This window comes from Salvia hispanica, chromosome 2 (assembly GCF_029641045.1).
Source record: "Salvia hispanica isolate PSC_SH4W2 chromosome 2, Shi_PSC_v1, whole genome shotgun sequence".
NCBI classification, from domain to species: domain Eukaryota; kingdom Viridiplantae; phylum Streptophyta; class Magnoliopsida; order Lamiales; family Lamiaceae; genus Salvia; species Salvia hispanica.
Genome location: NC_142693.1, coordinates 35240790 through 35262643, shown reverse-complemented (window position 1 = coordinate 35262643; position 21854 = coordinate 35240790). Strand labels below are relative to the sequence as shown.

General features: G+C 32.6%; 3 protein-coding genes, 1 long non-coding RNA gene, 1 other non-coding gene and 1 pseudogene across 6 annotated transcripts; 2 read left to right on the top strand and 4 right to left on the bottom strand.

The window, feature by feature from the left end:
* Positions 1-959: 959 nt before the first annotated feature.
* On the bottom strand, positions 960-1861 carry LOC125193765 (HVA22-like protein a). The gene is made up of 4 exons (XM_048091639.2): positions 1782-1861; positions 1533-1655; positions 1212-1455; positions 960-1109 (listed from the first exon to the last, which is right to left on the bottom strand). Exons 2-4 carry the CDS (start codon positions 1628-1630, stop codon positions 1089-1091), a joined length of 363 nt encoding a protein of 120 aa, XP_047947596.2. The 5' UTR covers positions 1631-1655; positions 1782-1861; the 3' UTR covers positions 960-1088.
* Positions 1862-2966: 1105 nt separating this feature from the next.
* LOC125201063 (protein DMR6-LIKE OXYGENASE 2-like) lies at positions 2967-4789 on the bottom strand. 2 transcript variants are annotated; one of them, XM_048098957.2, is made up of 3 exons: positions 4320-4789; positions 3462-3786; positions 2967-3368 (listed from the first exon to the last, which is right to left on the bottom strand). In XM_048098957.2, the coding sequence occupies exons 1-3, from the start codon at positions 4655-4657 to the stop codon at positions 3108-3110; spliced, it is 924 nt and encodes a 307-aa protein (XP_047954914.2). In that variant the 5' UTR covers positions 4658-4789; the 3' UTR covers positions 2967-3107. The 2 variants fall into 2 exon arrangements, with proteins under 2 accessions (XP_047954914.2, XP_088921932.1); XM_089065806.1 differs by lacking the exon at positions 4320-4789 and adding an exon at positions 3865-4313.
* A 150-nt stretch (positions 4790-4939) lies between these two features.
* On the bottom strand, positions 4940-8952 carry LOC125201064 (NAP1-related protein 1-like). The gene is made up of 11 exons (XM_048098958.2): positions 8839-8952; positions 8638-8771; positions 7960-8082; positions 7772-7822; positions 7363-7434; positions 7167-7280; positions 7021-7082; positions 6606-6666; positions 6453-6509; positions 6257-6298; positions 4940-5289 (listed from the first exon to the last, which is right to left on the bottom strand). The coding sequence occupies exons 2-11, from the start codon at positions 8767-8769 to the stop codon at positions 5233-5235; spliced, it is 771 nt and encodes a 256-aa protein (XP_047954915.1). The 5' UTR covers positions 8770-8771; positions 8839-8952; the 3' UTR covers positions 4940-5232.
* A 5797-nt stretch (positions 8953-14749) lies between these two features.
* Positions 14750-16726, top strand: LOC148932274 (uncharacterized). Its single transcript, XR_016135067.1, has 3 exons — positions 14750-14823; positions 15951-16045; positions 16228-16726. It is a non-coding gene; the product is annotated as an uncharacterized LOC148932274 (long non-coding RNA).
* A 2760-nt stretch (positions 16727-19486) lies between these two features.
* Positions 19487-20596, bottom strand: LOC125208462 (17.3 kDa class I heat shock protein-like; annotated as a pseudogene).
* A 223-nt stretch (positions 20597-20819) lies between these two features.
* TRNAL-CAG (transfer RNA leucine (anticodon CAG)) lies at positions 20820-20899 on the top strand. The gene has a single exon. It is a non-coding gene; the product is annotated as a tRNA-Leu (tRNA).
* Positions 20900-21854: the final 955 nt, after the last annotated feature.

Sequence of the window (21854 nt, the reverse complement as noted above, 5' to 3'; positions counted from 1 at the left end):
ATTAGCGGATTTCAAATTTTGTGGGATAGATCAGATTTTGACCAAACTTGGTGATTTAAATAACTATTTGCCCAATAAAAAAAAACATAGATTTACCTTTGATTGGTGGATATTTTAAAATGACAAAATGCATATTATTAATAAACTTAAAATTACATAACTAAAGTCCTTAAAATACTCCATATTTTCTAATATTATATGTAAATTTCAAATGAAACAAAACTTAAAATCACATAACTAAGATCCTTAAAATACCTCAAATTTTCTATATGTAAATTTCGAATGAAACAAAACTTAAAATTACATAACTAAAATCCTTGAAAACTCCAAATTACGTGATTTATTTTCAAAACTTCAAGTCTTCCATAATAAAAAAATTCAATTAACAAATTGTTAAATAAATAATTTAAAATACTATAATTTAAGTATTGTATGATTTAAAAATATGTGGTGCAGCAGCTAGGAAGCCTCGCGTCGTATGGCTGCACCAGAACGCACCCCTCCGCACAGTCCCAGGCACGGCACTCCTTCCCCAATGGCAGGGACCAGGCTGCACTACTTGAAATCGGACAGAGAGCTTTTCATGGCATCTTAATGCTTTATCTACGCTGTCACGTTTGTTTCAGATTTGATCCAACATCAAGATTAATCAGTTTCAGTTATTTTTAATCAAACATTGTATTATATTACTATCTATGGATACTACTGTTTCAAATTTGATCCAACATTATTACTAATTACTATCTGGATGATATATTTACTACTGTTTCAGACTTGATCTAACATCAAGTTTGACCAGTTTTTATCGAGCATTAATATATTACTACTATCTATGAATGTTACGTTTACTACTAGTATCCAATATCAAGTTTGACCAGTTTTAATCCAACATCAAAACTAGCACCTACTCAGCAACATTCCCTACTAATTCAGAATTGATGCATGATGCACCATATAATTTGCCAGATAAGAATAATGACTTTATACAAACATAGACTTTACAGTTTACACAATAAAGTGGGCAGCTACATCAGAGTAACCATCTCCTCCTCTCCTACCATACTCCAACATACGATCAGTACATGTAATCATCTTGGTGCTTTCCTCGGCTGCCCGGAAAAGGAAAACCATATGAGTAACATCAAACAAATTGGGAGGATAGCCAAACTTCAACACCAAAAATGAGAAAAACTTAAAAAAGATATACATACCTTGTCCTTGTGCATCATCTTTTCCAATCCCCTTTGAGTGAAATAGGCGAGCATATTATCGCGCTTGCTAGAGCCGCGTTTCCTTCTTGGGAGTTTCGAGACCTGAACTGGCTCCGGAGGAGGAGGAGGAGGAGGAATTATAACAACGCAAGGCCTTATATAGTGTTGGTAGACATAGGCAGCTCCATTGAAGTACACCAACCAGCAGCTCAACATTAGCTTTGCATATGGCCAAAGCGTCAACCTACCATGCATTACATATTAACACTAGATGACTTTATTCAAAACAACCAAATTGTAGCTAGGAACAATAAAACGTACCATTCAACAAGTGTGACAAAAGTGTCCTCAAAAAGAGTGATCATAGAGTAAAGAACCCAATAAGTTAGCCATTGCTGAACATCATCTCCCGTCTTCATCTCAATTTCCCTAATCGACGCATACCTGCTCAAAACTCCACAATTAATCAACAAAGCAAACAATCTTCAAACCACAAACATCATGCTACAATCTAACCACAGAAAATAAATTTATTTATTTATTTATTTATTAATAAAGAAGAAAGCTTACAGAGGATACACCAGAGAAACCACAGGCCTGCGTAATCATAACAAAAAATATTAAAGAAAATTAATTTATTTCTTAAAAAACGAGAATCACACCAAAAAACAAACAAATGGAGAAGAAAAAAAGGGAAAACGTAAATTTGGTGCAGAAAAAGGGAGATGATGGTACCAAGCAAGCACGTCGATATTAGTAATAAACAGATTTATGAGGCTTGTAATTCCAGAGCTACCCATTGATATAGTATAACTCAAACGACACAATCAGAAATAATTTCGATAGGAAAGGTGCAATATATATTGAGTACAATTAAACACGTCAAGAAAATCCACAATAATATTAAGTGTGTCAAGACAGAACAGATGGACAAAATTGGATTGCTTGGTGTTTGAATGAAGCCAAGCTAATTGTTAGAATCTTACAAAAATCCATCGCATCTTTATTCATTTTGCAATTAATAAATATCGTGTGCCAGATTATATTTATGACATAATATACTAGTAAATACAAGACCCAATTTAAGTAATTTATTAAAGAGGGAATTTTCAATTAGAAATTGATCTAATTGGAAAATTTATAAAGTACTGCTCCATAGTTGTCAATCAAATAACATCGAACGTGAACGCTTGAAATTCAAATTTGCATATAAATAACCTCTGGAATTGAGAGGAAAAAAAAGCATAAATTTATAACCAATTAAGTACAAAATTAGACTAATTATAAGTATACCAAAAGGAAGTAACAATTCTTTTAGAAATAAAGATTCAGGGCGATGCTTTTTATAACGGTTCTTTTTTCATTTTCCTTTTTAATCTAAAATAAATTCATTATATTTTTGCATCTTAAACGAAAACTCAATAAAATACCTTGAATTGATTTAAAAGTTTATAAGAAAGGACTTTGCAATAAATTAATTTCAAAATTTTAGGATATTTTAAAAGGGGTTAAGAGTTATATTAATCATGAAATTTGATTAAATTCTGATCAATTTTATAAGATTTAAAATTGAGTATCTCAACCACGCTTCCTAGTTCCTTACATAACCCAAAGCCAAAAAACACAAAATGTAAGTAGTTATTGAATCGATAAGAATTAGAATAGTTAAGTTATCACTCCCATAAGTCTAGCTGAGTATATGTACTAATTAGTGCCGAGTGGTAAAAATAGGGTGGGCTCAAAATTAGCCACAACTTATATCACAATTTTATCATATTTTATTATTTTAATTTTGATTTAAGACACAAATTAATAAGTATAGGTTAAAAATACAATACATACAATAGAATGAACAGAGAAGCAACAACAGAGAATTATTAGCTCAGTCGCTCAGTTTCAATCAGAAATGGCATAGTGAGAAATGGTGACGGCATCTTCCGGCCTCGCAGGCGGATGAGTCTTGTTCCTCATCCTCATCGCTTGATACTCCTTATACACAAACCCCCTATACTTGGCCGCCTCCTCCGTCAGCTCCGGCAGCGGCGCCACCCACTTATCCCCCTCTATCGTGTAGAAAAATGCAAAAGAGTGTCTACATGCCTCTCCCAATCTCACTACTCTGTGCGTGCCACTCTTGAACTTGTTGTTGCTCAACACCTGTCATCGGGTCAATGATGCAGAAAGAAACGTATAGAGAATGAATGAATTGGTAATTTAATCAGAGAGATGGAATTAAATCCGATTAGTTACCTGAACGACGTCGCCTAAGTTGACGACGATGTTGCCTTGAGCAGGAACAACCGGGATCCACTGCCCGTCTTTTTTAACTTCAAGCCCTCCGACATCGTCCTGGATCACCAGTGTCACCACGTTTCCGTCTTCGTGCTCGAGGAGGCCGTTGTTGTCGTCGTTCTCCGTCGCAGGAAAGTAGCGCAGTGCCACCATGAAATCCCAGCTCCGGTCCAGATTGTATTCCTTGAGGAAATCGGGCGGCAGACCCAAGCAATCATTGACGATCTGCTCGATTAGCCGCCCGATCTCCCTGAGCTGCAGGAAGAGCTCCTCTGCTACGTCCCTGCGTTAATAAAAAACTGAGCAAATTGATAGGTTTGTTATACACTTGCCGGGCGTAATGCAATTACAAGAGTCTCACTTACTAACGTGATGTATCCGGACATCATGTCGGGGAATGTTCCCGATGTATTTGGATATGTTTTGGTACCATTCCCAAATAACATACTCCATCAAAGACAAACGGTCAAGATCAAAGACAAAGATCATACAGTGCCCAACACTGAGCACGAGGTGAGACGGGCGACTGGTGATGTGTGTGAGATTCACAACCCGACAACGAAAGTTCATTTCCCGACATCGGATTAAGTAACAATTAACTGATCTAATCATCTAATGACTCATCTTAATATTAAGTGACCAACTAAAATTCACTATTTCTCACTTGTGAGAATCCATTTAGAAAAAAATGAATATAACTCTGCCAACTAATTTTATAGGAGTATAATTTAATTTTCAAAATTAAATCTTTTGTCGCCCGTACTTCAACCAACTACATGGATCAGACAAGATTCCAATATGTTTGATTGGAGGTACCTGAAATCAGGAGGCAAGACATTGACGCCAGACTGAGGCTGGAACATTAAGAGGTACTCGTTTTTATCGAGCGAATGGGCGGGCTGCTTGCTGTAACCGGCCGGGAGAGGGGAAGCGGCTCTGGGGCTGTATTCGAGCTTCTCTTGGTCGGAGAGGGCAAAGAAGGTTCTAGAGAGTTGGATGGCCTGGTTGATGAGGTCAAGGGGCAAGCCGTGGTTTCTGATCTGGAAGAAGCCGCAGTCGGAGCAGGCCTCTTTGATCACGTCTTTGGCCTTCTTCTTCCCCTCCTCATCACCATTTTTCAAGAACGGAGAAAGATCTACTTCCAGAATACTCATCTCTCTCTCTCTCTCTCTCTGTCGTTGAGACAGTTAGCTACAAATTCATGAATTATTTCCTCTCTCTAATAATGTTGATATATGGAGGAGTAATATTAAACTACACCATATACTATGAATCTCTTCAGACATCGAAAAGACAACTGCAATGACCAAAAAAGAGTAATTTTTTAATAAAAATAATTAAAAAATGCAGCTCGTGTTTGTGAAATCGATTTTTTTTAGGCTAAAAGAAAAGTATGTAAAAAATCATCAGCATATACAGACAGCACAGCAGAAAGGTTACACAAAAAAACTAGCTATATTTTCACAATGTCATTAGAGTGAATCTAAATCCACCATTCATAAGGTTACATCCATAGTTTACGATCTAAAACAGCATAAGTAACTTCCAACTTATATGAGGATGGACTCACAAGATACCAAAAAAGATGATGTATGGTGTCAAAGTCAAATTTCTACTACCTATAACATACTTGGGAAACTATGAGCCTTTTCACGAAACTATTATAGAAACAAGTAAAACCCCACGAACTTAAGTTTTTGGAAAAATTTGAGTTGCTTCGCCCACTGTCTCAGGCTTCAGCATCTTCCTCGTCATCATCATCATCTCCAGAACCATCATCACTGCCCTGCAAGAATGTCAAAGATTGTTCTAGAATGAGGAATAGATCGATTATATGAAACTACTCGATAATCTGTAAATGATGTGCTTTTCATACGACCTCCGTCCACCAAGAGTGTACAGTAACTACATCATTTTGTTTGATCAAAGATTCTTAATGTAGAATATGACCCTAATGCCGACGAAAATTGGATAAAGAAAAAGAGATGGGATTTCAGATTTCTCAACTACACTATATAAGTATCACTTGCAATCGCTTCCTTATCACTCCAAATTCAAAACCAAGTTCAATCTCGTTTAATCATAGAGCTGCAGTAAGCAGTAAAGACTGTGGAACACATCTATAGCTTATCTCAATAATAGTTCCAGGCAGAAAAAGGAACAAAATACTGAGATTGATGGGGAGGAATTTTACCAAATCACTCTTAATTTTTACTACTACATAATTAGACAATTATATACTCCCTCTGTCCCATTAAAAATGAAACGTTTTCCTTTTCTGGTTGTCCCATTAAAAATGAAACGTTTCCAAAAATGGACACATCTCTATCTCTACTTTTTCATCTCTGTTACTTTACTCTCACTTCAATAATTCACAAAACAACACTACATAAAATCCCGTGCCGATTTCCAAATGTTTCATTTTAAGTGGGACGGAGGGAGTATAATTTTAAGATAAGAACTACCAACTCAGTAAAGAATGAATATCAAGTCTGACAGACAGCAAATTCTACTCATGTGCCTCGATATTCTTTTAAAATTAGCAAAGCAGTTCTACAAGAGTTCATACTGAACTTGTGAAGAATTGAAGATCAAAGACTAGAATGAAAGGTAATCCCTGACCAAAGCAGTAACCAAACAGATGGCAGTTAGCGGAAATTTTTTTTGTTAAAGCAACATCATCAAGAGGCACTGCTGCCTCACATTGCATTTTAAACTAAGCTAGTTAAGTGTTAAGTAGTGTATGCATTTACCTCATCATCTTCGTCATCTTCGTCCATATCCTCTTCAGCCTCCTGCATAAAATAGAATAAGCTAGACTGAGTAACAAGATATTTATATACGAATCAAACAATTTTAGTCCACATTTCAACTTCATAGTAAACTGAAATTATACTACTAATACATATAGAAAATAAGAAAAAACAGATAATAAATCACAATGCTTACATTGTTAAAAAATGTAAGAGGATTGGACCACAATTCATCCTTGATTATATCTGCCACCTATTAAGAAAGACAAAGTAAAAAAGTATCAGCTTTAAGAAGAATTTCAAGTGGATGTACTGATTTAAACATAAATCATGCAGGGGCAGAGTGTACCTCATCATTCATGTCATACATTTCACCCTTAAACTCAGACCCAGTAAACCAGGAAAAGAAGCTGCATTACATAGAAGTGAAATAAGAACTCTTTGCCTCAATAACATCAGTTAGAGATAAGGCCAGACAATTGCTTATATAACCAACAGCGGTTAAACCAAGGGCTAAAGTACGAGTGCAACTTATTGAAAAGAAGAGTGTATGTATCAGTATCATTATTGAGATAACACGTGCAATGAGCCAAACTGGGACAGCTAAGAACCTTACAATAGAAGTAAGGTAATTATTGCAAGCCTTGGCCTCCTTGTCAAGTGCAAATTATACTAAACAAATATGTGACAATAGAGACCACGCTAGTTTACCGTGTATTATGTGCATGAGAGAGAGAGGGAGGGAGGGAAGGAGGGAAACAAACCTTTCCTCAGCAAGAGATCGCTTGTTCCCTTTCTTCTCCTCAGAAACACCATTAGGAATGCCCTTCAAAATTCAGACATGGAGAGTGAATTTAAACACAGTATAAAGAAACACATTCACATCAAACAACCATTGTGTAAAACTCACCATGCCTTCTTTCCATTTTATATCAGTTGCAGTGATTTTTGTTAGTCCCTCCTCGAGGAAACTGAAGGTCTTTGTGAGCTTAGCATCTTCAAAATGTGGATTGGGTTTGAACGTCTGAGATAATATTTTTTAGAACTCTACGTTTTATTTATGACATCAACCTCTCTTATAAGGTGGGAATAAAATAAATACTCACGAAAGTGATGGAGTAACCAGATTTCACATCTTTGAAATCTTCCACTTCAAGATTATCCAGATACTTGAAAATCTGTCAGATAGAAGATCATAATAATGAGAAAAATCATACCAAATATTTGTAGTAAATATAGCTAATGTCCTTAAAGAAACTTATGCATTGGAATATCTTATAGTAAAGGTTGTGAATAAAAAAATTTAGAAGTCGCAAGAATAAGTTCCTTTTGAGTCGCAAGAACAAATTTGTGTTGACAGATTAAGGGCTTAAACTGAGAGGAACTTTCAGAGAATTCCCAATTTACAAAATGTAAGATTATTCATGAAGTGGAGAATTCATATATAGACACAGGGAAATTTAATGCTGATTGCTGATCTTCTTCTGCAAAGCAAAGGTAGAGGTGGTATGGAACCTTTTGGTCTTCCTCAGTCAAGAGCTCAGAGAGGGCAGGATGACTCATAAACTGCAGGACATTAATGCTATAATCAGAAGGATAGTAATACTTATAAGCATGGGCAATGCTTAGTAGACTGCTAGTACTACAAAAAAGTTAAAAGATAATTCGTTAATACTAAAAGTCTAAAACTTATAATTACTTACTGCAGTTAGCCAGAAATCAGGAATCGACTTGATGACATCATTCCGCTTATCATAGACAGGCTTCCGGATCACATTGTACTGCTGCTCCAGCTCCAGTACTTTCTCACTTGCTTCTTCATTGATCTGAAAGTGGAATAACATAAAAGACCTTGTTTAACTAACTTCCCATCCCGCTCATATCATTCACTATTATTATTTGTATCGAAATTGTAACAAGTCTAAGATTAATTATGAAAGTGTAAAACCTTCCCTACCAAAGACTGAACCCCACTATTCAACTTTGATCATGACCATGGTGTAAACAATAAAGTGCACTAGACAAATTTGCATCCTATCTAAATACAGAACAAAAGGTTCATCCATAAACTTACATTGTAAACCTAGCTAAATGTTTACGACAACATATATTTGTGAAAAAAGCACATACAGAGACAATGCAGGCTCAAAGCTAATTTTAATCATTCATTATTTTGAAAATAACTCATCAACTCATCCAATTATATAAGGCTTCGACTATAATTCAGTTGTCACAAATATTTGTATTCTCAGACAATTATGGGCAGATGAATGTAAGTTCTTAACCCCTAGAATAAAAATAGCTTTTAGACATGAACAAACAAAATTTGAACAGCAAAATAAAAATTCGCAACTTAGTAACATCAAAGAAAGAAGAAATACTTTATCAAGATCGTCTTGAATTGACTGAAGCTTTTCAATAGTCTGAACGAGCTCTACGTCGATGACGTCCGCTCCATTCCTTTCTTCCTCCACCTCTTCCGATCTCTGCTTCTTTCCTTTCTCTGCTCCCATTGCTGTTGAAATTCAGAAGAACAAAGATCAAAAGTTGATAATTCGGAATTTCCAACAGCAATTTTGTACCTTTGCTTAAACCCTAAATAAACCCTTTGCTGCTGCCCGCAATAACAGGGAAAAGGTGTTCTTCAATTGCCTTTTTGATGAAGGGTTTTAGGGTTTGAGGGACTAGATTCGAAATTATAAAAGTTAAGGGGTGTAATAAACTAATTACAATATTAAATAAATATATTTACCGCTAAAAGAAACTCCTACTGAGTAATACTTTGTGTGTTGTTTTTGTCATATTTTCAAGTTAGTTTATTTGTGTGAATGATAAATGTATGTTAATTGATTATATAGATTACATTAATAGGTGTTTTCTATAATATTAATTAATTTAAAAGCAATGGATGTAATATGTATTTATCTTTATGCAATAACTTCATATTAATTGTCTAAAATTTATATTTGCAAATTTAAAAGTATTCATGAGTTTATTACAAATTTTAAAATTATTTTTAATGACAAAATATAATATAAGTAAATTAACAAGGAAAGAGTATAGTTAATAACAAAATCAATTTAAATAAAATTAAATATTCTTCTAATATATTATTATAAAATACAGTTAAATTGTGTATTTTAAAGATGGAAATAAATTTCAAGACAAATATGGGCTTACACATATTCCATAGGCCACATAAGTAGATGAATCTAGAAAAAATCCCAAGTTAAAAACTAAAGCAATATCTCTTTATTAATTCTATGAAATCCTTTTTCTAGGATATATCGCTTAAATGCAAACTCATTTCATGTTAATGAATAAGTAAAATTTCAAATAATATATAACTATTTTTCAAATTCTATTAATACAATTGTACAAGTTAGAAAAATGGTAAAAAAATAAAATAAAATGCGAAAGCAATAAGTTTAAATGTGCACTATAAAACATTAGATGTAAGCATTCCCAACAGTTTCCCTAAAACCTCCCTTATTTCTCCCTAACTCTTGCCACATCAGCGCCACATTAGCACCATAATTTATCCCCAATTTTTAGCCAACTTTTAGCCAACTGCTCAAATGGTTTCTCCCTTATTTCTCCCTAACTCAACATTTCATTTTTACATCATCACTAATTTAATTATTTTATTTTTGTATATAATAAAGCTAGCTAATTTAATTTATAAGACAAAACAAATAATAGTAATAAAGTTCGTTGTATTAAACACGGGTAAACATTACAACGACGAAAATTAATAAAAAAAAAATAGTTCAGGAATGGAAAATATAGATGGAGAGAGAGAAAATAAATGAAGATAGAAAAGGGATGAGGATGAGGAGAGAATGAAGAGAGAAAAGGGATGAGGATGGGGAGAGAATGAAGAGAAGGTGTGTATTTATAGGGGGAAAATTAAAAAAAAAAAAACAAAAAATATATTTATCGTCGAATTATCGCCCACAGTGGTCGGCGATAATTCGGCGATTTTTCGCCGGTTGGCGATAAAACGGGAGGAAAAATCGCCGAATTATCGCCGACCTCTCCCATTGGTCGGCGATAGACGGCGAAAAAACGCCGACTTTTAGCCGGCACCATTGGAAGTGCTCTAAGTCCATGTTACCTTCTGTGGCTTGAAGTCAACTTAATTGCTTTGCATGTTTCCCAACATACACTATAATCTTGATGAACCATAAATTGAAGATATCAGAATGATTTTTTTTAAATAATATTAATATTACAGTGTTTAAATTTATTTTTAATATATTTAATGTTTTTACAAATTTTTGTGAGACTGGACTATAGTAGTACTAGTTACTAGTTAGAATATTCATTTGTCCATGCATATTTCACCCATTTTATGAATCCCGATTTTTTATTTTAATTTGTGTAATATCAAGAGTCTTAGCTAAAAAATCTAATCTATATCTATACTAATATAAAAGCCGAGTTTTGACCTTAATTGCAAATATTTATAAGTTTTGGATTGTTTTGTAAAATGTACTCCCCCTGTCCCACTAAATATGCAACATTTGCTTTTTGGCACAGGAATTTATGTGGTATTGTTTTGTGAGTTAATGAAGAGAGAGTAAAGTAAGAGAGAAGAAAAAGTAGAGAGAGTATTGTTTCCATTTTTAGAAACGTTTCATTTTTAATGGGACAGACTAAAAAGGAAAACGTTTCATTTCTAATGGGACAGAGAGAGTAGATATTTTGGTTGGTCTACCAAAAAATTAATTCAATTTATCAATATGGTTGTTACAAATTAATCACCAATCAAAAAAATTATTTGAATTAATTCATCTAATTATATTTCATGCGATAGACCATGACACTAATTAGAGTGATAAATGTGTTGTGGAAGTTTTCTTCATAAAGATTAATAAATTTTTGGCAGTTACAGATTTTTAATAATTATAATTTAATCTTAGTATTCAATTATAAGCACTACATAGTAACCGCCACATTATTACACACTATTTGGAATTGTATTAACCATAGTAATTTAATAAATATTTTAACACACTATAACTTCTCTATAATTTTTGTCTATATATATGTGTCATTCAGTAGCTTATTACTCACTTTCTCATAGTAATTGTATTACTCACTATTTGGAATTGTATTAACCATAGTAATTGAATAAAATTTTTAACACACTATAACTTCTCTATAATTTTTGTCTATATATATGTGTCATTCAGTCGCTTATTACTCACTTTCTCATTACCTTTCTCTATAATCTATTCCATCACTAAATTTTCTGCAAAACGAATTTGATTTCGGTATGGTTCTTGCTCTTTATCAATAGTATCTTTTTATATTTCTTCATTTTACACATTCTTTTAGTGTGATTATTATGTTACTAATATTTGTTGTTATGTTCTTACCAGAGGATAGTTGAAACCATAGACATGGAATTAATTTCTCTTAGTGATCTACAATCTACCTTATTATTTTTCCCAACATCTTTTATCCGCCTCCATCTAGCTCGGGTGCCCTTCTTCATCACCAGTTATCATCTCCTGCACCTTTCTTGTCCTGCACCGGCGCAATCTATTCCATAAGCCAATTTTTCACCATTTACATGTAATAATTTCAAACAAAAATCAACTACATACCCTACATTACAACTTTTGCTATTTCGTTGACTTAGGTGCTCTTTTTGCATGAAATCTGTTGTCGTTTCTTTTATAAATTATGGCAAATGACATATCGTTACCTTTCATTACAACTTTTGCCATTTCGTTGACTTAGGTGCTCTTTTTGTATGAAATCTGTTGCCGTTTCTTTTATAAATTATGGCAAATGACATATTGTTCAAAAATATAGCTAAATGATTCAGATACTTTTAGTCGACATTAATTTATAATTTAGTGGATATTAATTTATAGTTATACCAAATTAATGCATTAACATCCTCCATTTGACTACATAGTATATAAATTTGTTGCCGTAATTTATAGTTTAGTGGATATTAATTTATAGTTATACCAAATTAATGGCATTAACATCCTTCATTTGACTACAAGTATATAGTTATACATTTAATGGCATTAACATTTCACTTGGCTACATAAATTATAAACATAACTTATTAAGTAATATTTATAATTATTCCCAAAATTTATACATATTCAAATTGCCCAACCCTAAACTATCAACCAAGGCTTCTATACTAATATAAAAGCCGAGTTTTGACCTTAATTGCAAATATTTATAAGTTTTGGATTGTTTTGTAAAATGTAGATATTTTGGTTGGTCTACCAAAAAATTAATTCAATTTATCAATATGGCTGTTACAAATTAATCACCAATCAAAAAAATTATTTGAATTAATTCATCTAATTATATTTCATGCGATAGACCATGACACTAATTAGAGTGATAAATATGTTGTGGAAGTTTTCTTCATAAAGATTAATAAATTTTTGGCAGTTACAGATTTTTAATATTTATAATTTAATCTTAGTATTCAATTATAAGCACTACATAGTAACCGCAACATTATTACACAATATTTGGAATTGTATTAACCATAGTAATTTAATAAAAATTTTAACACACTATAACTTCTCTATAATTTTTGTCTATATATATGTGTCATTCAGTAGCTTATTACTCACTTTCTCATTACCTTTAATCTATTCCATCACTAAATTTTCTGCAAAACGAATTTGATTTCGGTATGGTTCTTGCTCTTTATCAATAGTATCTTTTTATATTTCTTCATTTTACACATTCTTTTAGTGTGATTATTATGTTACTAATATTTGTTGTTATGTTCTTACCAGAGGATAGTTGAAACCATAGACATGGAATTAATTTCTCTTAGTGATCTACAATCTACCATAACTTTATCAATCAAGGGTTGAATGCATTAACTTTGCCAAATTTGGTTTGAAATTGGTAAGTATTTTACGAAATTTTATAGTACAACCGCTAAGTTGTGTTCGCATTATTCATGAATGAAAATATTTTTCGAAATTGCAATATAGTGTTTGTAGTTGACTTTTGTTTGAAGTTCTTATCTACATATGAGAAAATTGGCATGACTAAGAAGATGGTGTCGGTGCAGGACGATGAAAGTGTTGGAGACGATGAGCGGAGAAGATGAAGGCTATTATTGGAGATAGATGGTGGCCGATGGGCGATGGGGTAGAGCTGCATGAGCATAAATGATTTTGAATTCTATTTTTCATTGAATTTTTTCATTTCTGATTTTGGATTCTATTTTTCATTGAATTTTTTCATTTCTTGGTTGTATTTTGATTATTTTTTTATTAATGGACTTGACTAATTTCTATTGTTAAATCAATTTTCAATTAGTGAAATTATTGAATATTGTAGGATCATTAGTAATTAAATGGATTGATGAACAATATAATTAATTTCAACATTATTAAATTAAAATTTGAATGTTATTAAAAAAAATCTACAAGACAATCATGAAAAGCTATTTTGATTTTTCGACAATGCCAAAAAATTATTAATAACATAATCAAAATTATTAGCTATTTTGATTTTTTAATGCCATTGGTTTGAATTAGATTAGTGATTTAAAAAAACTATATAATTCTATTTTTTTTTATCATAGTTTATTCAATTTATGTTTTCAATTTTGTATGAGAAAATTCAATAGGCCGTGCAACGCACGGGGTTAGATACTAGCAAATAGTAATAGGCCACACATTCCAATAATACTATTTCTTTTACGTTTTGTTATAAAAGTGATAGTTCCTCCGTCCCCCTTTTGTCTCACTTTAGGAATCCCGATTTTCTATTTTAATCTGGCCCATTTTAAGAGTCTTAGTTAGAATATCTCATAAATAGTAATAGGCTCCACATTCCAATATACCATTTCTTTTACGTTTTATTATAAAACTAATAATTCATCCGTCCTACAAGAGTATGCACTATTTCCTTTTTAATCCATTCCATAAGAGTGCGCTTTCTAATTTTGAGCTCTTTTATCTCTAGTGAGGTGAGATTCATTCTACACTAATAAATAATAATATTTTAATTACTTTTTCTTTCTACCTCTCTCTTACTTTACCAATTGTATTCGTGCTCACCCATTGAAACAGGTGAACAATACTCCCTCTGTTTCATGTTAATAGAGTCATTATCCTATTTCGGGAAGTTCCAAGTTAATTGAGTCATTTTTATTTTTGGCAAAAAATTATTTTCTCTTTTATTTTATTTCCTCTTCATCTCTATTACTTTATTCTCTTTTACCTTTTCACCATCTATTTAATACACCATTCTTAAATTTGTGAAAAAAATGACTTTATTAACAAGAAATGGAGGAAGCACGACATAGCTAATATTACTAAAAAAATATTTTGGGTATTATTGACACATGAATTGTTTTATTACACCCAATATAACAAAACAGGTTAGGCCTTATTATATCTTGGCCAAGCCCAACTCACTTGAATTTTATTTTTACAAGTATTACTATTAATTTATTTATACACGCATTATACCTCTTTGTGGAGGCGCCACCGCTTACCACCAGAACGCCGCCGCGCCGCCAACCATCGTGATACAATAAATTTCATTGTGATTAGGTATGTCATTATTCTACATCATTAATTGATCGATGATACCTCTCAACTTAGGAGATATGTTATTTATACACCTATTTTTCTACCATAACCGCATCCAATTGTTCTTGTTTAGATACTTTTAGATGATTCAGATTAGGATAATAATCCATTTATCGTATCAATTGTATAAAATTAATGTTAAATGAATAAGTAGTTTCCTCATTACAATTGCAATCATCATCCTATGATTGTCATATCAAATTTACATATTTTACTTTTGTTTTTTACAATTTTGTCTTCTTGCATGTGTAGAATCACCTCTCATAAAAAATGTCTGATAAAGATCTCAATGAAGGTAGTAATTAATAAGGAGTAGGGGTGGCAAATCGTGCGTATTGTGTCGTTATCGTGTTGACACGATAACGACAAACACGAACACGACCTGCTAAGAAAACTCCAAACACGAACACGACCCACTACCCTCAGACCCATTAACGACACGGACTCATTAACGACACGAACCACTTCAGGTCAACACGACACGATAACAACAAATATATGACACGACACAATAATAATAATATTATAATATATAAATATTATTTCTTATATTAAATTTTAAATTTTAATTTTAAAATTTTAAAATAAATAATAAAATAATAATATTATAATATATTAATATTATTTCTTACCGTGTAACACAAACACGACACGAAGTTTTCGTGTCCTTATCATGTCGACACGATAAGGACACGAACCCAATAAGCCTTGACACATACCCATTAATTTCGTGCGGGTTCGTATCGTGTTATCGTGTCGTGCCAAAAATTGTCAGCCCTAACAAGGAGCTATATGCTGAATTAGATTGCTCTTTTGTAGATATTTTGTTAAGCTTCTTAATTGCCTTTGGGAAGAATTGTGAAGCTTTTCGAGAAACAATATGGAGTAGAGAACTATCATAGGATGCTTAAACACTTTGTATAATAGCATAGTGAATCTTGATAGTTTCTATTTTCGAACGGAGAACATCAAACAGATTCTGATTAATCCAATATCTTCGTTGGATGCCGATTGTAGAAGACTAAAGCTTAATATTAGTGATTTTGAGCTTTGTGATATTGATCCTAACAGTGGAATATTAATCATAGATACAACAACTTTCATCATCACGGACGATTTGCATATAGTGCCAAAGCTTGTTCAAACGGGAAACATTCTGAATGTGGCTTTTGTGGTCAGTGAGGTGAGCCTTGTATATTTAAGTAAGAAACAATATTAATATTTTAAATATTTTTATTATTTTTCAGAAATAGTTATTTATTTTTAATTGTATAATATTAGGTTTTAATGGTGCAAATTAGGTGTGCGTCGGTATCATGTCAATTCATATTATATCGTGTTGTTGACAGACTTTGTCGCATTCAGGTTTGAAGGTAGCAGGTCGGATTTGTGTTCGAGTTGAAAGTTTTTTTATTCGGATTAGGCCTATTGGATTGAGTCTTTATAAAATTGACCCAATAATTACCCAACCCGGATGATTTGCCTCCTCTACTTTGCTATCTCACTTGAAGGGTAGAGTGTCTTTGAGTTCTGGGAAACAAGTCTTCTATCAAACGTATTGACAACTTGTACAAGAGTGGGGAGACTTTTGACAAGCAACTCTTCGTTGAAAGGTATAGACAACTTATATCTGAGTTTGTCCGATGTCAGAAACAAGGATTATTTCAAGTCTCCTGATATCAAAAAGAAGCTTATCCAGTCAAATGTAGGTAATATTTATCTATCTGAATATTGCATTCTACCTCTTGATTTTCCCGATGGCCTAGGAAACTTTCTCACGGGACTAGGAATGTTTTCGATATTGGATGATCTGACTATTCTGATTATTCAACCATTCTCTATGTTTCAGTATTATGCAATGAACAGAGGATTTCAATGTTTAATATGGAAGAATTTAAACTAAAAATCGGCAAGACCATTTCCAGTTCGCATTTTGCTGTTGTGATAATCTTCGTATGGGACAAGTGAATAGATAAAGACTTAGATTTGATGGCTTTGGAAAATGAAGAAACATTTAGCTTTCAACTTCTAAGCACACCGATATATAAATGTAGTCATCACATATTCAGTATATATTTTATATATCTAGATTTTTCTTTATAAAAATCCAAATATTTTATTCTATAGAAATCTAAAGTATTTTATTTGATGATATCTTTATATGGAGAATTATATATAGATAATTCTAGTAAAAGTAATATTCTACTGGATAAAGAAGTAGTATCTACATTTTGATAACATCTATATTCTACTACCACGTAATATCTAGATATTTGTTCTAAAAAATCTAAGTTTATTTGGATATAAAATAATTATTCTCTTTAATTACCAAATAATATTGAGCTTAAGATCAGCAATATATTGTACTCCCTCCGTTCCCCATTAAGAGTCACATTTTTCCGTTTCAGTTCGTCCCCAATTAAGAGTCCACTTCATTTTTACCATAAATGGTAAGTAGGTCTCACATTCCACTAACTCACTTCACACACATTTTATTATAAAATCAATATAAAAAGGTGGGTCCCACATTCCACTAACTTTTTCAACCAACTTTTCTTTACATTTCTTAAAACCCGTGCCCGGTCAAACTATGACTCCTAATCAGGGACGGAGGGAGTAGATACGTTAAATTGCTAAACAAGAGAGCTTAAGAGCATCATCATCCGTGCTCTTAAATAAGAGCACGGAGATAGGCCCGGATCCACTTTTACTTCTTGTCCTTAGGCAAGGCACAACACCCACATCCGTGCTCTTCCGCAAGGACAAGCTCAAGATCTCACCATTCTATTATTCAATTTAAATACTTCAATTACTAAAAACATTTCTACATTATAAAATACATTAAAAAATAAAAATTACATAATTAAAATTCTAAAAAATAAAAATTACATAATTAAAATCCTAAAAAATAAAAATACGTAATTAAAATACTAAAAAATAAAAATTACATAATTAAAATCCTACAAATTAAAAATTACATAATTTTTAATGTTGAAGTGGGAGTATTTATAGATGAAAATGTGAATTTTGGGGGAAAAAATTGAAAAATAAATTAAAAGTGTATAGAAAACGGATAAAATTTATTGGGAAGTGGGAAAATATTTTTTTTATTTAAAAACGATTTTTTAAATTAAATTCGAATTAAAAATACTAAAAATACGTAATTAAAATAAAAATACGTAATTAAAATACTAAAAAATAAAAATTACATAATTAAAATCCTACAAATTAAAAATTACATAATTTTTAATGTTGAAGTGGGAGTATTTATAGATGAAAATGTGAATTTTGGGGGAAAAAATTGAAAAATAAATTAAAAGTGTATAGAAAACGGATAAAATTTATTGGGAAGTGGGAAAATATATTTTTTATTTAAAAATGATTTTTTAAATTAAATTCGAATTAAAAAAAATGAATTTCCAATGACTAAACCGTTGGCCAATCACAGCCCGCCACGTCGACCTGCTTAGCGGTACGGACGTGCTTTTAGCTAAGAGAACCGCTCTGCCGCTGGCAAGGACAGACAAGTTGCATTAGCGGACGAGCGATGTCCCCGCCGCTGGCACGGATGGACGGGACACTGCTGGGGGTGCTCTAAGATATACTCCCTTAGTTCCACCTTTAAGTCATTCATACTTATTTTTAGATTGTCCCAAATAAAGTGATGTATTTCCTTTTGTTCGAAAATCAACTTTTTTATCTCTTTTATTTTATTTTTGGTCTTTCAACTTTTTTTTTTCTATCCTACTTTATTCTCTCTTTATTTAATTACTAAACAACACTACTTAAAATAATGTGCCTAAAAAAAACACCTCGTTTGAGATGGGGTAGAGGGAGTATAATGAATATGTATGTTAGAGCTGAAGGTACCATAAAAACAGACACATATGGAGTAACCAATAATCACAACAATTAAAACTTTTATAAGACACATTTATTCATTTTATTATATCCATCTATAGAAAATAATCTTAGTAGTTGTTGAAGTATTGTAATTGAAAAATGTGATACCATCTTATAAAAGATAAAACACTTACAACAACAGATATAGAGACAAAATAATCTTATTAGTTGTTGAAACTTGCAATAATATAGATAGAGACTAATCTTTATTGTTTGTCTAAAATGGTAAAAACAGAATGAATTTTCAAGAGATAGTATATATTAATATAGGGCTGTGATCTAAGAAGAAAACGCATAGGGCTATGATCCACGCAAAACTCAATTTTATTGTAAAATATAAAACCAAAATATGAAGTTTATTTTTAGGTCATTATTATAAGTTCATCTTTAAGTCATTTTAGAAATATGACCTAAACCAAACAAATGAATTCAAATTTGAATTTTATTTTACTAACTTTGTTTTACATTTCTTAAAATATGTGTCAAATTCAATTCTTAAAATATGTGTCAAATATTGACAATTTTAGTACTCCAAAATAAGTTATTGTCCGAGGAGTAAAAATTCAATTTTGTCCTTAAGGAGTGAGTACTCACTAAGGACTAATCACATTGACGATTACATAAATTAAAATAAACTAATTAAGAAGTAGTTTCAAAATTAATCTGACTGTCTCGTAAATATTGTACGGATTATAGTAGTATGTACTATGTAGTACATGAATTTATAAAACGCTCGATTTTTTATTTAATAACAATAACAATGTGACATGACATTTGGCTTACAACAACACTGTCCAGAAAAAACGAAAAACAACAACCAACAATCTTCGCAAACCGAAAATCAAGAACAAATTAACCAGAGATATCAATGGCCTTAACTTCAGGCTTCTTCACTTCCTCTTTCGGCACGGTCACCGTCAGCACCCCATTCTCCATCGCCGCCTTCACCTGCTCCACCTTCACCGGCAGCCTAAACCGGCGCACGAACTTGCCGCTGCTCCTCTCGACGCGGTGCCACTTGTCATTCTTCTCCTCCTGCTCCTTGCTCCTCTCTCCGCTGATCTGCAGAATGCCGCCATCCTCCACCTCCACCTTAACTTCCTCCTTCTTCAGTCCGGGGACATCCACTTTGAAGAGATGGGCCTCCGGCGTCTCCTTCCAGTCGACAAGCCCTCGAAGGGGTCCATATGTCTAGGGAGAACGGGTCGAAGACGTTGCTGCGGCGGCTGCCGAAGAAGCTCGGAATCAGAGACATTTTTACTTGTTGATTAAATTGATGAAAGCTTGTGAGCTTGTGAGATTTGATGAGGAAAGGAATGAAAGAGGAGGAGAATTTACAGTGATGATATGAGAAATTCGTGGGTTTCGAGTGGATTCTGGACTGCTCTGTATTGGGATAGAAATGGTATGTTCTAGATTATGCTGGCACATTCCACCCTCTCCTTTTTGCTTTTTCTCTGATTTTGCCTGTGTGTTTTCAACCAGCCCAATTTGAAGTACTATTGTGGGCTACTGGACTTGTTAGGAATATAGACAAATAATTAAGTGAGGCATGGAAAAAGTCCTGGCAAAATTGCAGGTGCTTTTCCAAATTGTGGCGTTTCTCTGCAGAGGAATCCCATTCCCAAGCTCTAGAAGCTGCACGGCAGAAAACAAGGACGGTTGAAGATTTTTTCGAGAGAGACTGACTACTAACGATGCAATTGATGACTGATACCATATGCTGATTTTGAACAAAAGCGGCCACAACTTAACTGCATTATGTATCTTTTGTGCCTTGGAGTAGAGTTAGACTGTAGAAAGAATTGAAGATGAAGCCACATTTGATGATCAATCAAGATAAATAGTTATTGATACATGTATTGAATTTGCGAGTAGATAGATAAACTGTATTGTATCTTGACCGTATTTTAATCAACTAGTTCATTAATAAAACGATTTAGAACATGTATTTTGTGCTTTGGAGGCTAGGGTGAGTATGATTTCCAAGAATGTCTTATTTGGACAACCTATTTATCTCTTAATATATTCATATTCACCCCTTACAACAATATGTCAAGATGGCCGAGCGGTCTAAGGCGCCAGTTTCAGGTACTGGTCCGAAAGGGCGTGGGTTCAAATCCCACTCTTGACATTTTTAATTTTATTTTTTATTTGTTACTTTTATATTTGAATGCATTCTTTTGTACAATCTTCATCTTTCACTAATACTTTTTCCTATGTTAGTTTTTTATTGTTCTCCCATTGTATTGTTATACAGATTACAGATAACCATTTACTTGTAACATTTCTTTTATTTCTCTTCTTTTTGTCCATTAAAACTTCTCCCATTTTCATGATATACATATTTACTTTTCTTGTAAGACATGATACGATCCAACCAAAACTTTTCATTAAGTGTGTTAGTTTCATTTTTGGTTTTCTTACGTATTATTGGTTTCATTTCACTTCCTTAGATATGTTACGATACAACCATAGTAAAATACATAATGAAACATGATATTGTATTGAGTTAGACAAAAATCCAACTTTATTCATAATCGAAATAAACAATTCACACATTGTACCTTATTAAATAAATAAATATATCTGGATAGTGGATAATGACTTTGAAAATTCATTCTACACGCTTATAAAAAATGAAGTATTTATTTCTATGAAAATAAAAAAGGGCCGATTTTTCACAACACTATATGAAATTAGGAAATACTTCATCCGTCCGCGAATAGGAGTCTCGTTTTTCCATTTTAGTCCGTTCGCGAATAGGAGTTCCGGTTCACTTTTACATAAATGGTAATATGGTCCCACCTTTCACTAACTCATTATAGTCACATTTTATTTAAAAACAATATATATAAGTGGGACACCATTCCACTAACTTTTTTCCACCCACTTTTCTTAACATTTCTTAATACTCGCGCTGTCGTGAAATGAGACTCCTAATGACGGACGGAGGGAGTATATATAGTATATACGTACAGTTGTTGGCAGCTTCTATTCGATCATGTTCAGATTATAAATCTTTTTCCACTCAAAGTCAAACGTATGGTACTAATAACTAAATGACATAATTACTGTACTTTGTATAA

Bases quoted from the DNA above. Each gene is read 5' to 3' on its own strand.
- LOC125193765 (XM_048091639.2), bottom strand. From the start codon at position 1,630: ATGAAGACGGGAGATGATGTTCAGCAATGGCTAACTTATTGGGTTCTT. The intron at 1,456-1,532 runs GTACGTTTTATT...AATGCATGGTAG, and splicing joins TTTGTCACACTTGTTGAATG to GTTGACGCTTTGGCCATATG. The intron at 1,110-1,211 runs GTATGTATATCT...TTTTCCGGGCAG, and splicing joins AGATGATGCACAAGGACAAG to CCGAGGAAAGCACCAAGATG.
- LOC125201064 (XM_048098958.2), bottom strand. From the start codon at position 8,769: ATGGGAGCAGAGAAAGGAAAGAAGCAGAGATCGGAAGAGGTGGAGGAA. The intron at 8,083-8,637 runs GTATTTCTTCTT...TTCCACTTTCAG, and splicing joins TTCAAGACGATCTTGATAAA to ATCAATGAAGAAGCAAGTGA. The intron at 7,083-7,166 runs GTGAGTTTTACA...TGAATTTTGAAG, and splicing joins TAAAATGGAAAGAAGGCATG to GGCATTCCTAATGGTGTTTC.
- LOC125201063 (XM_048098957.2), bottom strand. From the start codon at position 4,657: ATGAGTATTCTGGAAGTAGATCTTTCTCCGTTCTTGAAAAATGGTGAT. The intron at 3,787-4,319 runs GTACCTCCAATC...TTATTAACGCAG, and splicing joins GTCTTGCCTCCTGATTTCAG to GGACGTAGCAGAGGAGCTCT. The intron at 3,369-3,461 runs GTAACTAATCGG...ACCCGATGACAG, and splicing joins ACTTAGGCGACGTCGTTCAG to GTGTTGAGCAACAACAAGTT.